Source organism: Cryptotermes secundus, unplaced genomic scaffold, assembly GCF_002891405.2.
Source record: "Cryptotermes secundus unplaced genomic scaffold, Csec_1.0 scaffold599, whole genome shotgun sequence".
NCBI classification, from domain to species: Eukaryota; Metazoa; Arthropoda; class Insecta; order Blattodea; family Kalotermitidae; genus Cryptotermes; species Cryptotermes secundus.
The window spans coordinates 1,440,853-1,457,543 of NW_019730109.1; the positions used below are offsets into that span (position 1 = coordinate 1,440,853).

A 16,691-nucleotide genomic window follows, 5' to 3' on the forward strand; every position below is an offset into this window, starting at 1 on the left:
CCATTTTTTACATGAAATCAAGGCTTTTCGGAGACTTTCTGCGTCTCCATATTAAGGGCCGATCCATCATATTGATTGATATAAAATTTTATGTGCATTTATAAGCTATCATATGGTTGATTTCAAGGCCATCACTTTTTGTTTTAATGATACTTCACAAATACCCTACTTACTAAAAATGTATTTTATTTCTTCATGAACATATGACACGTTTTGACATGTATCACTAATAATAAAATTAAGACTTTAATTGAATTGCAATTGCTATAATATTTTTGCATTCTGTTGCATGTATTACAATTAAAAAGGTAATAAAGTCTTAAATACGTTCAACTGTCAAAGGCAAACATGTTTTTATTGAGTAATTTAAAATCAAGACTCCACGTTTTCGATCATAAAAGGGTCATCTTCATGTGCTCGTTAGATACACAATTTAATTATTGACTTTGCAATGCGTGACCTTATATCACACCTATTAATTTCTCACATTGTGTTATAGTAAACATACTCTTGGTTTACAAACACGTAATGGAATATATTAAGTAAAAGATATAACTTAATGACGCACAACAATACCCTATGTGTAGGTCTTATTAACTGCATTACAATTTAAATTGCATTGAGACTGAGAGTACAAGTTTGCCACTAAATTTTGTCATTGTGTACAGTGGATATTCATGTCTCTATGGTGTAATAGACTGCGCTCATAAAGGTGGTTTTAGGTTTTTTCTCTATTGTCATGCAAAAATTATTCGTTTGCTGGTGTTACTATTCTGCGTTTATGTCCAGTTAATACATTGTTACCACATTGGGTCCCGTTTTCGTGGAGTTATGTTATTTGCTACGCAGTCAGTTCTATTCCAATTGCTACTGGTTAACTTGTGCAGTATTACTTTTTGCACTAATGACTGAGATGAAACCGAAATATTACAGGCCTCTTAAACAATTTGTGCTTTAATAATTTTGTGGTATATCTTGTTGACGAGTTGTAGATTTTTCGGTTTTCTGCAGCTGGCTAAAATACCACGTTCTCATTATTGAAGAATTATTAGTATGGAATTCTTTTATGATAAAACTTATATCTTTTGTATTGTTACGATTTTGGGTAACTATAGACGGAGTTTGACTGGGAGATTGAACTTATTGACCACTTACAGGTCGTAACTACAAGTAACTATAAGTAACTATAACACTCATGCTAATTGCCACACTTTACAAATCACTACAGCACACGCTAAACCTTTTCAGTCTGCTGTCACCAGTCGTTTCCAGGTAGAGGGTCTTAACAACAAAGATTCCTCACATTCCATAAGGATAAGGAGGATAAGTCTTAGTCGACCGTTCGATTCTACTTACGCAATTTATTCTAAATTAACCTCCATATCTAGAGACTGCGTCCTTCATCTTAGGGCTCGCCATGTCGTATTGACATAATACCGAGTTATTGAGACAAGGTAAGAAAGAGTGGCACTAAAAAACAGGCGATTATATAGATTGCCCCAGAAATTAGTTCGGCAGCTTGGTAGATAAAGACTATGGCAGTTTTTATAAATACGGGTCTGGAAATACTTTCTTAACAGCTGCGGCCATTCGGACATGTTCCCGTCAAGAGCAGGAGAGTAAAACTTAGGGTATAAAAGACTAATCTTTTTAAGGGAAACTGGAGTTAAGAGTGGAAGATGTGAACGACTACTTATTCTTTTATCAATAACACCTACCCCATTCAAAACGAAATGCACAGTAGTCATGTTTACAGTAACAGTGAGTTGATCATATAGAATGTGAAACCAGACGTTCGCTTCCGATGAACTGAACCTGCTGTCAAGTATCGTTCTTTCAGTGTCACAATTGCTCTGCAAGCCCATGCTTAAAATGGACAACTACACATTCTTGGAATGCGCAGAGATGCGTTTAATGCTAGAGGAAGCCCGTTGTAGTGGTACAGCAGATGTAAGACTGTATACGGAGGAGCATCGGAGATGTAGACTTAAGAAACCATGAACGATTCATGACATTGGTCACCGCATCAGGGAGACCCAGCACCTTTGCTCCTCTGTGGAGGACCGCGGAAGATGGAGATGTGCACGTGGAAGAGAAAAATCCTCTTAACAGCGTTCCTTGAATATAAGCAGCCGAATATCTGATGCGCATGTGAATGTTGTGGGTACTGCATAAACAGCTGATCAAGCCGTACCATAGCAATAGTTACAAGATCTACTTCTGCTTGATTTTTGCCAACGCCAAGAATGTTCCTAGTTGTTCTTTCGAGAATGTGGTGAAAATCTTTCCTTTTGCAGCTGCATACTCTTCATCAACTAAACAGGTTTCCCATGGAATGGCATACTAAATGTCCTTACCACAAGCATTTGGAGTGATGTAAACCCACACAGTGCAGTCTAGACATCAGCAACAAATATTCAGTTAACTTTTTAACTAGTATTGCTGTGGACTGTTTTCATAGGCCTGTACATCTTGCCTCATGGACTCGATGGTTCTGCTTACTGTGATTTTGCCAGACGTATTGGACACTGCCCCTGAAGATGTTGGAAAAAAATATATGCTTTATACATAAGCATCTCAGGCCATTTCAGTCACGTAACCTACATTGGATAAGAAGGCAGGGGCCAGTATCCTGACCAAGCTGTTTGCCAGACCTGAATCCCATTGATTATTTCCTTTGGTGCACACGCTTCAGTGGTGAATATGATAGTATCTTGTTCTGCAGTACTCCTGATATTTTTCAGTTGTCCATTAATTCATGCCTCCTCAGGTCGCAGCTTGTATGAAAGTGAAGGTTATCATTTTGAATATCTACTGTAACGCTAACAATAATTGCTACCTTTTGTCCCCGGAATTGCATAAGCACTCTTTTGTCTTTGAAATATATTTTTAATCAACTGCTGCATTATTTCTTGAACAAAACTCTTTTATTATTAATAACGTTTATCTTACAAGTAAGCATATTTAATCCAAGGTATCTGTCCTGCTGCAATAGTTTCTATTGTAACTGAAGTTCTACTATCCTAGTGTTGCAGGGAATATGATGACAACTGTGTTTCGTTTTGAATGTTTCTTAAAAAGGATTCTCCACCATGTTGTTAGTTAGTTTGGGGTAATTACAAATTTGTAAATAATTTAGTGATCTCTTAAATATTGCTGTCAAAAATGTGAAGTCAGATCAAGCCTTGTTCTGAATTTTAGCTCCTTCAAGTATTATACTGTGTGATAACATAATTTATTTAACATCCATAACTGTTAAACAGGCACAAATGGAGAAGTCAGTTGAAAACAACCAAACACTACATCTCAACAGTTCTCAAAAAATGCACAAAACATAATTCAAGACAATGTACAATGCAGTCCCTTTTTAATCAACCTCCTCTTCCTATAGCTTACCAAAAATTAATGACAACTTCCAGCAATTTAATATAAAGAAGTATATTTACTCAAACGACCAAAAACACAAGTCAGCCATGTAAAAAAAGCATCCACATTTAGTAAAGATAAACGATCCAGAGTCCATCTATGTACTTCTGTATCATATCGAAACTAACTTGAATTACCAAACTACTACACTACTTTTGTAGAGAATAAAAACAGTTTTGTAATAAATAGATTTTTTAATTTTTTTTTTTTAGAAATCTTGAAATTTTCTTTTATTTTTAATTCAAAGAGTAAGTTGTTATGCATTTTTATTCCCATTTTAATTATATTTTTTACAATGAGCAGTGTTGCGTAATTGGGCATACAAATCCTGTTTCCTTTTTGTATTATACTTACAAATATCAGAATATTGAGTTGTATAGATCATATCCTTTTTCACAAAGCACAAGATCTGAAATATTTATAATGAATTTACACTTCAAATCTTAAAATCACCAAACAAACTTCTACAAGATATTGCTTTATTTACAATTTTTTGAGCCATATTTTTATAATTATACTGTATTGCCATTCATCCATATATTTCACTCTTTCTCATGCCCTATGACCGCAAATATCAGATCACAATTCCTTCTCCTTCTCTGATGCACTTAGCCTATGGAGCTGTCATGTTAAATGTGTCAGCATTATCACTACCCGAAGGATAATGAGAACCAGTTAAGTGCAAATGAAGGAAGATTCATATTGTTTTTTTTTTTCCTTGGCACTACAGTCCCAGTGGACCTAGGTCTACCTCTGTGAATTCCGCTCACTTCATATTGTTTATATCTACCATTTACTTTAGTGGCTACCATAATTACTTTTGAAATAAATTAAAATTGTCTTCACTTATCAACTTTCCCTCATATGTTACTATGTTGTGCTGTCTTGTTTGTTATGTTAAGTTGTTTACAATGATTTCTGAGAAAGATTTTTTTTGTAATTTTTAACTCAAATTTCTCCGTTTTAAACCCAGGTACAAGCCATTGTGGCTGCACTTCTGGTATCACTATTTGCTGTTTCCATGAATGCCATCATAGATGGTTGGTTCAATCTGAACCATGCTTTACTTCTCAGTGCTGCCAGCATCACTACTGCTACCAGTTCATGTTTTATACTTGGTATGTTTTCATAATTATAAATGCCTTTCATTTAATATACATCTTTATTTCTGATTTATGTTGATTGTACTTAGGAATACTAGAGAGTTAGTATTGAAAGATTATCAAAAATTTTAAGATATTATCTGGAACATCATACAGACGAATAACTATTTAACTCTTTATGAAGAGAAATATATTAGGTAATGTGCACCAAAATTTTGGAATTTGAAAGTCAATTCTATATTCTGTTCACACACCATCACATATCTATTAATGTGCCCATGCAAACACACAAAAAAGAACAGCAAAAGCACACACAATTTTGAAACAAAATTTCGGTCCCAGAGTTTAATTTTTTCTACTTCATATTTTTCTTAATAGTTCCATCCATGTGTGAGTCGTACTAGTTTTGAGAGTTTCACCAAGCACAAAATTATTTGTTCAACAATTATCAAGAACTACAGTTTTTATCATATAAACTGATTCTTCATATATAGATATACATACATACTTTATACTGCATAATCATTTGAATTCACATGCATTAAATTTGTAGTGGCTTTCTGTCAAACCAGTGTATTAGCATTGAAATTAGTTAATTCTCAGTGACAGCTAATACTTAATTTTTGTAAATGAAATTAATAACTGTGTTGTGAGTAGCAGTGAGAAATAATTTGATAGACTAGTAGTTTAAAATAAATGATTTAAAACATATAGAATTATCATTATTACATGTCATATTTTACAGGATAGTTTCTGGATATCAGAATAATTAAAAACGTTCATATGACTGTGCGCCCTGAGTGCATTCCTTGACAAACTACAGCTATTCCAATCTCAAGTTCTGTGTTCACTCCTCAGATACTCCCCAAATTTCATGACTTCTGTATAAAAAGTTAATAAACATAAGAGTTATTAATAACCTTTTTAATTTGACTGTCATGTAGGAGGTACTCAAAGTTCCAACCCACAGAGTGTTGAAAAACTGTCATTGCTGTCAGTGGTATCAAATTGAAGAGGATTCTCATCTCACCACACATTCTCATTGCGAATGTGGCAGCACCAGGGCTTATGAAACACAATTTGCCTGTGAACAAAACATTTACTGTAAATTTAGAGTCTTTGGCCAACTGTTAAAAAATCCATTGACAGAATGCATTTCTTGCAGGTACATCATGTGGTACTAACTCTTTCACACACTGAATGTGATGAGAAAACAACTGCTGTCCTTGTAATGTATGGTGTACATAAGAATGGGAGGAATCTCTATGACCTGTAAAACGTGTGTACTGATAGTAGACTTCTTTCAATGACCTTGAGCTTCTGATCTTCCATTTGCACATTCTGTACAGAATGTGAACCCCTGACATCCCATCGCTTTCCATCAGATATTCCCAGCTATCAAAGTTGGGGGTAAACAAATAGAAAGTACAGTGATTTGGCATTCTCCATTTGGGACATTTCTACTTTCATTGACGGATTGCTATGTAACTGTTTTCCCAACCTTTGATTGCTTCAGACTGACTAAAAATGTAACATATTTTGTCACGTGTTAAGTGACTATAGAAGGGGTTTGGATTAGTAACTAGACTTATTGGACTCTTACATGAGCCGTGATTGCAATTAATTATAGTGCTAGTACTAATTCACATACTCTGCAGTTCACTATTGCATGCACTCAGTGTTGTATTTCTTCACTATGTGCTGCATGGTAACAGCTCTCAACACCGTTCACTGCTAAAATTGCTCAGCGGCTCTGATCCTCACAGGCTGGCTCTTGTTTTACACTAACTCTTCATGGCTGCAACCCCTAACCATTATCAGCCTCATAGCCATCTGTCCACCAGTGGCTAGCATAGCTGCTTGAATACTCACAATCTCAGCAACTAACCAATTACTGCAGCTCAAGTAAAAGTCAAAGTTATGTTACGACTGACAGTCAGTCAGCCAGTCTGTCTTGGAATAAAGCACCCATCTGGGGCTTAAGACCAGATCTGTATTATGGTATGACATTTGCAGGCTTGTTGATGTGGGGTGATCTCTCTGACGAGAGGAAAGGCCTGTCATTTGCCAGAGTCACAGACAGCAGTAATAAGTGTGTTGTTAATATACACAATTTATATTTTATATGTTATTAAATGTATATGCAATATATACAAGATCTCTGTCAGTCCAGGCTCAGTACAGCAGATCATGCCCTTTCCTTAGTAGTACCAGTATATAGCCTCAGGGCAGACCACAAAAAAGACACCACTTCAATCGTTTCTTCTGTTTTCTCATGTTTCTCCTCCAACAATTCCTCCAATTTTAAGTTAGCCATGTTTGCCACGGTAACGTGTTTAAACGCCTTTACTTGGCAATGAACATCTTTTGCTCTACCACTATTTTGCCTTTCAGCCGTCATGTGACAGCATTAATAATTATTTTTGTACTTTACAGTATTACACATTATGAGTGAAACTGATAATCACTGATAGAACTATAATCACCACACAACCGAAACAAAATGCTCTCAGAACATTTCATTTTCAGAATGTGATGACAGATGCTGACATTTTTTAGTGGTTATAACTATTTAAGAAGGTCCTCAGGATACATATTCATATGAACTCTTTTTACTAATTCTAATGCCCAGAAATCATCCTGTAATTTATGACATGTAATAAGAAGCCATTCTCTATTTGTATAAACTGGCTTTCTTCTTCTGAGTGTTGTCTTAAATAGGAACTAGTGTGATAAATGACTGAATTATAAACTAGTTCATATCATAATTTCTGTGATTTATGTTCAGTTGGACTGGCAATTGTGTGTATATTAAACTGTGATGAATTTGGTTGTATAAGTTAGGGAGTTCTGAAGCTATTCATGAAAGTAGTAAGTTTGGTAAATTCAGTTAATATAGCAGATATTTCACAATAAATAAATCTTATGATCGGTTTGTGCATTTTTCTATTGATCACTGTAATACTTCCATTCTACTTTCAGGGTTACTTCAAAGACAAATGGAATCATGTGCTCTGATTTATAGTTATAGAATTTGCTCAAGTCATCCATTTGCATAATTCCTTATAGCCATAAATTAATAAAGACCTTCATGTCTCTATCTGAGACTCAAATAATTTGAGGAGTCAGCACAATACTATATTAAATAATTCTTTTCTCATTACATATAAAAAATTACGTTTTGGCCAAGATAAGTCGAATATATTTATTTATTTATTTACTTACTTACTTCATTACATCTCACAATTACTTGTTTATTTCGTTTACCAAGATTTGGTGATGATTGGTGTGATTGTGGTTACTCACCGTCTCCATATGAACCCTGACAACTTAGCAACTCCTGTGGCCGCCAGCATTGGTGATGTGGTTTCTATCAGTTTGCTTGCTCAGATAGCATCAGCATTCTTCCACATTCATGGTGAGCAGAATACTATGGTAATTTGGAACTTTTCTCTCTGCAGTTATTACACTCTGCTATAGTTTCTAGATGGTACCTGTGGTCCTTAACTTCTGTTTCATGTTGTTGGGTAAAAACTGGAGTATATGACAAGTAGCAACACTGCTGTAAGATAAAGCTTTTGGTTCATGTAACAACTGCAGCACCTTCATTAGTCATAATGGCATCAGTATATTGCATTGATTATAAAAGTTGGAACACATGCAAAAGAACACCATCATTATGTATTTTAAGTTGTATTTCTTCATATACAGTATGTGCCAAAAGATACAGTACTGAAATGAAAAGACATGCTGTTGATACCACTGTCTATTCATGTGAAGGACACTTGAACAACAGAACCTTCTCAAATCCTGAAGAAATGGTCTGATCACCATGTCCCTGTAACGTTCTTGGGTGATGGTAAGAGCATTGCCCTCCTCATCCTCAATGAAACAGGGGCCTAATATACCATGTGCTGAGATGGCACACCATGTCATCACACATGTACTATGTAGGGGTTTCTGGACGATAACATCTGGCTGCTCAAAATCAAGGAAGTGAGTTGTCTAGCGACCACTTCCATATGAGCGGAAATAATACTCAACTATGAATACTTTTTCCTCTGTCGAGAGACCCATTTCCAACAACAACCACACAACACAACTTCCTTTTCACTACTGGGAACACGTGTGGCTGGAGCTATGCCCTGTCGACAAATGCACGTGCTTGTTCGAGATGCACGAGTTTCAGTACTGCAGTTTTTGGCGCATACTGTATATGCAAGGATTAAGAAAATAAGTCAAATTATCATAATTGACATTTGTCAATATTCTGAAAGTGCATAAATCTGTGTTACTAAAGCAAAACATGTAAATTGATGAGTGACCACATTCTTTTGCAGATACTGCATACTGGATTTTATTAGTACTGATTGTGATTTATCTGCTGCTTCTCCCATTTTGGATTTATATAGTTCTAAACAATGAGTACACACGGCCAGTCCTAACATCAGGATGGGTTCCTGTCTTGTCAGCATTGATCATAAGTGGGTAAGTTGATGTGGATTTCCCATTCCTTAATCTTTGATGATATTAAGTTGCCTCACACACCACACTTATTTATCATTGATTACATTTACAATAATGAATTAATAATTGTAAAATTGTTGGGATGTGTGTCTTAAGAAAAAGGAGAGCCTGAAAAATCTCTTTCCATGTAGTTTTATTCATAAGACTTGTTCACTGTGTTATGGCTTCACAGTAACCTGATAACTCTGTGACAATAATCTAAATATGTCAATGTGTTGCTCTTCCAGGTTTCATGGGTACATTCATTCTGAAGCATATCACTACACTACACTTCATGTTTTATTCATACTGCACTAAACTGGCACATGCTTTTGTTACTCTCAGCATAGCAATGTGAATTTTTTATGTTGTGACAAGCTTAGCTAATATGTCATAATAATTCTGATAAACAGTGATTTCCTGTTTTACCCCCTTCAGTTCTTTAGCTCACATTTGATCTCCATCATTACAATGAAAAACATCTGAATCCATCTGACACCTTTGAAAATGTCTGTTATGATGTCATTAGATTGAGTACTACTTTGATATTTGCAAGGCCATAAAGGAGGCCACATATGAGCACTTATGAAATCAGTCTAATATTAAATATTTTTCTCTTCAGAATTCTTTAATAATGTTTATACATGTATGTTTTTAATCTAACCAACTGAACAATGTTCACAGTAATAAATATATCAGAATGACTATTCTGAAAACCATTCTATATTCAAACACATACCAGGTTTGTTGTCTTGCAGACTGGGTGGTCTCGTGTTGGACAATGTCGTTGACTTGTACAGTTCTTTCGTTGTGTTCCAACCAATTATCAATGGCATTGGAGGGAACTTGGTGTCAATCCAATCCAGTCGCATCTCCACCATGTTACACCAGTCCTCTCTACAAGGCATTATTCCACCCCATACAAGGATGTGTGCCACACCATGGGCAGCTCTATTTAAAGGACGTGAGTACAGTACTTAACAAAATAATCATAGCTCTACATTTTATTTAAAATAGAACCTGGTGTTCTTAGAATATGAAATTGGGTTCTCATTCAGAGGGCCAGGTGTAAGTCAGAATACCAGGCCTATGCTATATTTTAGGTCCCCTCATCCCATCATAAACTGGAGTAACTGCACCACATCAAGGATGCTCCTACCTCAGACATGAATTCCTTTACATCATCAGTCAAAGGCAGAAGTGTTGGTAAGACCAAGACTGGGAATGTTTGCTACAAATAAACTGTGTTGATTTTAGAGCTTTGGAAGCATAGCATGAAGTATAAAATCTCATGTCAGTCTATTTTAAGCTCTCTACAACCGTTCATAAAAAAAATTAACATCCTAATATGTAACTTGTACAACTGAAATTCCATCAATATGATGTACAAATCAGTAAAAATCATTTTCCCGTTATTTGTAAATCTAAAATTATATTAGTTTACAGTGTTCTCTTCTTTCTAAAGAATTTTTCTCAGCCTTCCACTCTTCATGTGGAAGGCATGTTAGTTACCTGTGTGCTCAGCACACTCAGAATTTAGGCCCTTCCACATTATTCCATTCATGAGCATATAAGTATTGTTTTATCTTGGCCTATAACTACAAAGGATCTTGGATAGCTCAACTGGTAGAGTAAGGATCTACAGACTGAATGGCCAGGGTTCTATTCCCAGAAGGGGCAAGCTACTCCATAATGTTCAAACAGGCTCTTGGTACCACCCAGTCTCCTAATTAATGGGTGCTAGAGTATCTTTCTGCAGGAGTAAAGTGGCAAGGTTGTGAAGTTGACCACTCACTTCCATTTAATGCCGAGGTCAAGAATGCTGGAGCTGTACTTCCACTACCTGTCTTCATGAACTAGTGCTTAATTAAATAGGCATAGGAACATCTTTACTTTTTACCTTTAAATTCAATTTGAATATTACTTTATAGTACTTCTCTGTCCCTTCCTACACAGTAGAATTTCTCAAACCAAAATGTATATAAGGGGAACCCCAATATTTGGTAACACAGTTCATTTTATAACACAGAAACATTTGTATTTTCATTGATGAATATGAGAAGCTGATTAAATTACTGTTTACACTGGATCTTCTTTGAAGGAACACAAATTTTATGAAATGTTGGAGGCCACATTCAGCCACTGCAACCATGTATATTATTATTATTTGTGACATTGTGTTGCAGTGCCACATGCAAGTACAGCAAGGATTCTGATCAGTATGAACCTTACTGGACAAGTAATGTTTCTCTTCGTTGCTGACTATATCCACTGGGGACAGTCAACTGTAACAGCTGCTTTTGCCTTATCCTATCTCACAGTCAGTTTGCTGCAGGTGAGTGTTTTACATGACAGGTACACAATTCACAGTCACCTTCACAACACTTTACACCACAGTTCACTCAGTTCTGGGAAGTTTTTATCTACATAAGGTCTGGCCCATGGAACAACCCTCAGTTTATTCCCTAAGCATAATTTTAGCCTGAGGTCCCAAGGTTTACAGAGTTTAAGACTATGCACGCATTAAGCCAGTGATCTCACACTTTCACATCTTGCTAAATCCATTGGCCATTTTTACAACAACAACAAAATGTAGTCCCACCGTAGTAGAAACAAGGCTTTCCTTTTATCAAGAATTATAATCTCACACTTATGCGCATTGTAGTTTTATGCTATGAGGTACACTAGATATAATCTATCCGGATATGAAGTAACTGAAGCAAAGAAAAAGTGTTTTTACTGTTTCTCAGTAGTCTCCACTGAGTTCAACACGTTTCTGCAATTCTGCTCAAAGAGAAAATTTCTCTGGAAAACGTTTGTTTTATCTGGCTCCTTTAATAACTGTGAAACAGCATCTTTAAGTTGTTTCTTGAAAATCGGTGTCCATGGAAGGGTTTCTTGATGTTTCATAACAGAAAAGTAATCACCGAAGACCACACTGGACTGTAGAATGGTGGTTTAATTCTCCAAAACCACAGCCCTTTATGGCACAATTTGCTGTCCGCAAACTGTGTATGTGAGCAGTGTTGTGAAAAGGCAGGACACTCCATGCCACCTACCCTTATCAGTTTACCTTGATGGCCTCTTAGAATTTTCCAAGTACAGCACCATAGATATACAGGCTACAATAAAATTTGTCTCCAAGTCCCAAAATGAAGATGACATATTTTTTTCCAGCTGATGGTTGCATCCAAAATTTCTTGAGTGGATGAGCCATGGTCTTTTCATTGCATGGGCTACTATTTTGTTTCAGAATACAAATGATGGACCTATGTTTCATCAAATGTAATGATTTTCAAGAGAACTGTATCTGGGTTGTCCTCACATGTTCAAAATTCTCCTCAGAAAACTGAACCCTGCACTGCTCCTGAAGTTCTGAAATTAGTTCAGCGCTCTCAGAACCCACATGAAACTTCCTTTGATATAGACAGACAATCATGGGGAGTCACCAAGGAGCAGATATCATTTTCACTGAATTCTTTGCATCATTTGAACTACTTATGCCAGTGTTTAACTTTGTGTTCAAAGGTGTAGCAACACCATACATAACAATTATACGTAGGTAAGTCAATAAGTAAGTTACAAATGGATATAGAACTTAAACAAATAAGAGTACTGATTTGAAAGATGCTTTTATTTCTCAACATGATCTCCCTGTACACTGAGGCACTTGTCCCATCGTTTCACAAGCCCCTGAAAACCAGCAGCATAAAATTCTTTGGGCTGCTGTTGGAACCAGGTGGTGACTTCCATTTCTAGAGCTTCATCGTCGGGAAAATGGTCAACCAAAAGATGATGTTTAAGAGGACCGAACAAATGGAAGTCACTTGGAGCAAGGTCGGGGCTATATGCAGGATGCTCGAGGACTTCCAACTTGAAATTTTACAGTATCTCATTTGTCTTGTTGGCAGTATGGGGACGCCTGTTGTCATGCAAGAGCAACACGCCTTTGGTGAGGAGTCCTGGTCGCTTCCATTGAATGGCCTTACGAAGTTTCCTGAGCATGTTAGAGTAGGAGTCGGCATTTACGACTCCTCACCAAAGGCATGTTGCTCTTGCATGACAACAGGCGTCCCCATACTGCCAACAAGACAAATGAGATACTGTAAAATTTCAAGTTGGAAGTCCTCGAGCATCCTGCATATAGCCCCGACCTTGCTCCAAGTGACTTCCATTTGTTCGGTCCTCNCAAAAGATGATATTTAAGAGGGCCAAACAAATGGAAGTTGCTTGGAGCAAGGTCAGGGCTATATGGAGGATGCTCGAGGACTTCCCACTTGAAATTTCGCGGCGTCTCATTTATCTTGTTTGCAGTATGGGGATGCGTGTTGTCATGCAAGAGCAACACGCCTTTGGTGAGGAGTCCTGGTCGCTTCCATTGAATGGCCTTACGAAGTTTCCTGAGCATGTTAGAGTAGGAGTCGGCATTTACGACTCCTCACCAAAGGCATGTTGCTCTTGCATGACAACAGGCGTCCCCATACTGCCAACAAGACAAATGAGATACTGTAAAATTTCAAGTTGGAAGTCCTCGAGCATCCTGCATATAGCCCCGACCTTGCTCCAAGTGACTTCCACTTGTTCGGTCCTCTTAAACATCATCTTTTGGTTGACCATTTTCCCGACGATGAAGCTGTAGAAAGGGAAGTCACCGCCTGGTTCCAACAGCAGCCCAAAGAATTTTATGGAGCTGGTTTTCAGGGGCTTGTGAAACGATGGGACAAATGCCTCAGTGTACAGGGAGATTATGTTGAGAAATAAAAGCTTTTTTCAAATCAGTAATCTTATTTGTTTAACTTCTATATCCTTCTGTAACTTACTTATTGACTTACCCTCGTACATTCGCAAATAAATATTGGTTCATTCTTGTCTTTTGTGCTGAACTTGATGATGGACCGAAGCTCTACCTCAAAAAAATACAAGTTGTTATATGATTAGATTGATTTACAATGTAGCTGCATCGCAGTTTTCAAATGTGCTGAGCAGAAGCTGCACACACAACATGCAGAGGATCAGACAGACATGGAGAATGATTTTCAGCTATTGGCATATAATCATGAAGACAATTATGTGAGATTGGTAAGGCACTTAATTAATTAATTTAAGCACTATGTCATGAAGACATCCTGACAGTTGAAGCTGATAGCCTAGTTCTGTCTCAAATTAAATGCTACAAGAATGTCCCACTTACATGCATAAGTAGATACATACTGTAGATGGTATGAGTGCACATAAAGACGGCATCTAAACTAATATCCAGTTCAACAGAAATTTCCAGTTATGTAGAATGTCCCCTTTACATAAATAAAGAGATACATAAATGGCATAAGCACTCATAAAGATGGCTTCTAAACTAATGTCAAATTCAACAGAAACTTCCAGTGATATAATCAGAAAATGTGTATGTTGTGCTCATAATGTCATTATGGGTATATTCCTAAAATTCTTTCCATGAGAGCTATTCTGTCTAATGTTTCGAATATTGTTGCAGTCTGAGCATATGTAAAATTACTGACTTCACTCTGAAAATTTGAACAAAAAATAAAAGCTATAAAAAGCTAAGTAAAAAAAAGCATTCGCTGTTTATGAAGTCGTCTGTAGTGAGTTATCCTGTGGAGATGTTCTGCTTTTGTAATGATTTTTAAATAAATACAGAAATGATAATTGGCATTGTCAGTGTTTGTCTGAGGAAACAGCAAGGCACTCTAAACAGGATTAGTGGCTGTAGACAAGCTCTTATTTCTGTGTTCATGTGATTTGTATTTATTCATAGGTGATGATTCTCCTGTATACTGCTCATCTCCTCATTCACTTGATGTGGAAATGGAAGGTGGATCCAGACAATTCAGCCATCCCATTCCTCACAGCCCTTGGTGATGTGCTGGGATCCAGTCTGCTTGCATTGGCATTCTTTTTCCTTGACGCTCTTCACCTTCCATACAGCAATTAGACACAAGGAACTACTTGAACTAAAGTCAAAAACCAACTGCTGATATTTAACAGCCTTTGGTGTCCAACCTTTCCTGAAACCAGCAAGGTAGGAAGAAGCAGAGAGTGGTTTAGGATGTCTCTTTTTAATATTGAAAATATGGAAGAGACAAATAACTGCCATATTTTCTGAAGAGAATGTACTTCCATGATGATATTCTCTCAGTAGTAACAGGCAAGTCTGTTGTTTTAATATCGACAACTTTAATGGATGCTTTTATCTCCACCACCATGTCAATAATAACGACTTTTATTACCCTTGCCATTGGTGGCCAGGTTTTCATTCCCATTCATTCCATGTCATGAATTATATCCTTCATTCTTTAATATTCTGCACCACATTGTCATAAAGAAATTTTAATGTTTTCCTAAATGTTCAGTTTTTACCCACAACTCATTGGTACAGCACACTGAGATGGAACATGATCCTTCTGTAATCTCTTATCTTCATGTTGTAAAGTACTGATATCATCTCTACCTTCTTCTTTGATACCATGTCTTCCTTATGGCCACCAATGGTTCAGTACACAATCAACAATTTATGTTCACCTCTGAATGATATGTGATCTGGGCTTGTCAAAAATTTTGCAACTGAAAGAGTGTTACCAGTAATATATAATCAGGTAAAGGATCTGTTGGAGTTATCACCACTGCAGTACTTTGAGTCGGAGTTAAAAAATTACTGAAGTGTCAGCACAGGTATTTTTTGTAGGATGAGATAAGTCTAGCATAACATCCAGATTAATCAGATATGAGGACTGCAGAGTACCTAGCACTTACACTAGAATTATTCGATAAAACGTTGCTGGTGTCATATTGTTTAAGCTTCATGTGACAATTTTCAGCCATTCAGCTCATCCTCTGGAACATTTTGTGTCTTCTAGTGGCTTGCACATTTATAGAATAACTTTCACAATAATGAGCAACTTTTATTGTCATAAGTTACAACATTTGAATACTCTATGCTGTCAGTGACTGAATTAACTCTTCTTAGGTATGTACAAGTACAAATATTTTGAAATTCAGAAACATTTGTAATTTCAATGTGCTTTTTCCCATTTATGAATCTGTGATGTGTGAAAGAAGTGGTTTCTTTATCAATAGAAAATTTTTAGATGGCAGCATATGACAATGTACCCAATTTTGTCTAGTTCTTAAAATCCATCCATCATTGAACACAAAAATGTGAAATAATGCACTATATCTTCCTTAAAACCCTATTCAATAAATATTATTAAAGTGTCATAATGAGGTCAAATATCTAAAGCATTTCTGTTCAGTATTTTTTTTTCAGTATATCTACTATTTATATTATATTGTGGAAAAAATACATAATGTAATGCCAAGGTTTTAATGCAATAAATACACGTGTGTATTGAAAGACTGAAAATATTAACATTTCCATTAATTCAGAAACTCAGAAATCAGATGGAGTAATTGTACTAACAAAATTGTGGTTGAAAATTAGAGCTCATATCTCATATATTACATGTAGCTTTTATTCCTGTGATTGCTTCCTGTATGATTATTCTGAAATTAAGGCAAGAAATCCTTTTCAAATTTTATTTTTACAATAATTCCAGCACAGCCCCAAGTTCATATGAATCTCTACAGCTTAATGAATGTTATTGACCATAGGGGCTGTAACCAGACATATGATAATATTAT

At 36.3% G+C, this 16,691-nt stretch overlaps 1 protein-coding gene across 2 annotated transcripts in view; it reads left to right on the plus strand.

Annotated features, from left to right (window-relative positions):
- LOC111866163 (solute carrier family 41 member 1) overlaps positions 1-14,986 on the plus strand; it is a 122,343-nt gene extending 107,357 nt beyond the window's left edge. For both annotated transcript variants that reach the window (XM_033752137.1, XM_033752138.1), the window contains 6 exons: positions 4,400-4,544; positions 7,801-7,947; positions 8,870-9,017; positions 9,794-9,999; positions 11,222-11,370; positions 14,809-14,986. In XM_033752137.1, coding sequence (XP_033608028.1) covers positions 4,400-4,544; positions 7,801-7,947; positions 8,870-9,017; positions 9,794-9,999; positions 11,222-11,370; positions 14,809-14,985 — 972 coding nt within the window. In that variant the 3' untranslated portion in view covers position 14,986. The remainder of the gene's footprint in view (positions 1-4,399; positions 4,545-7,800; positions 7,948-8,869; positions 9,018-9,793; positions 10,000-11,221; positions 11,371-14,808) is intronic.
- Positions 14,987-16,691: the final 1,705 nt, after the last annotated feature.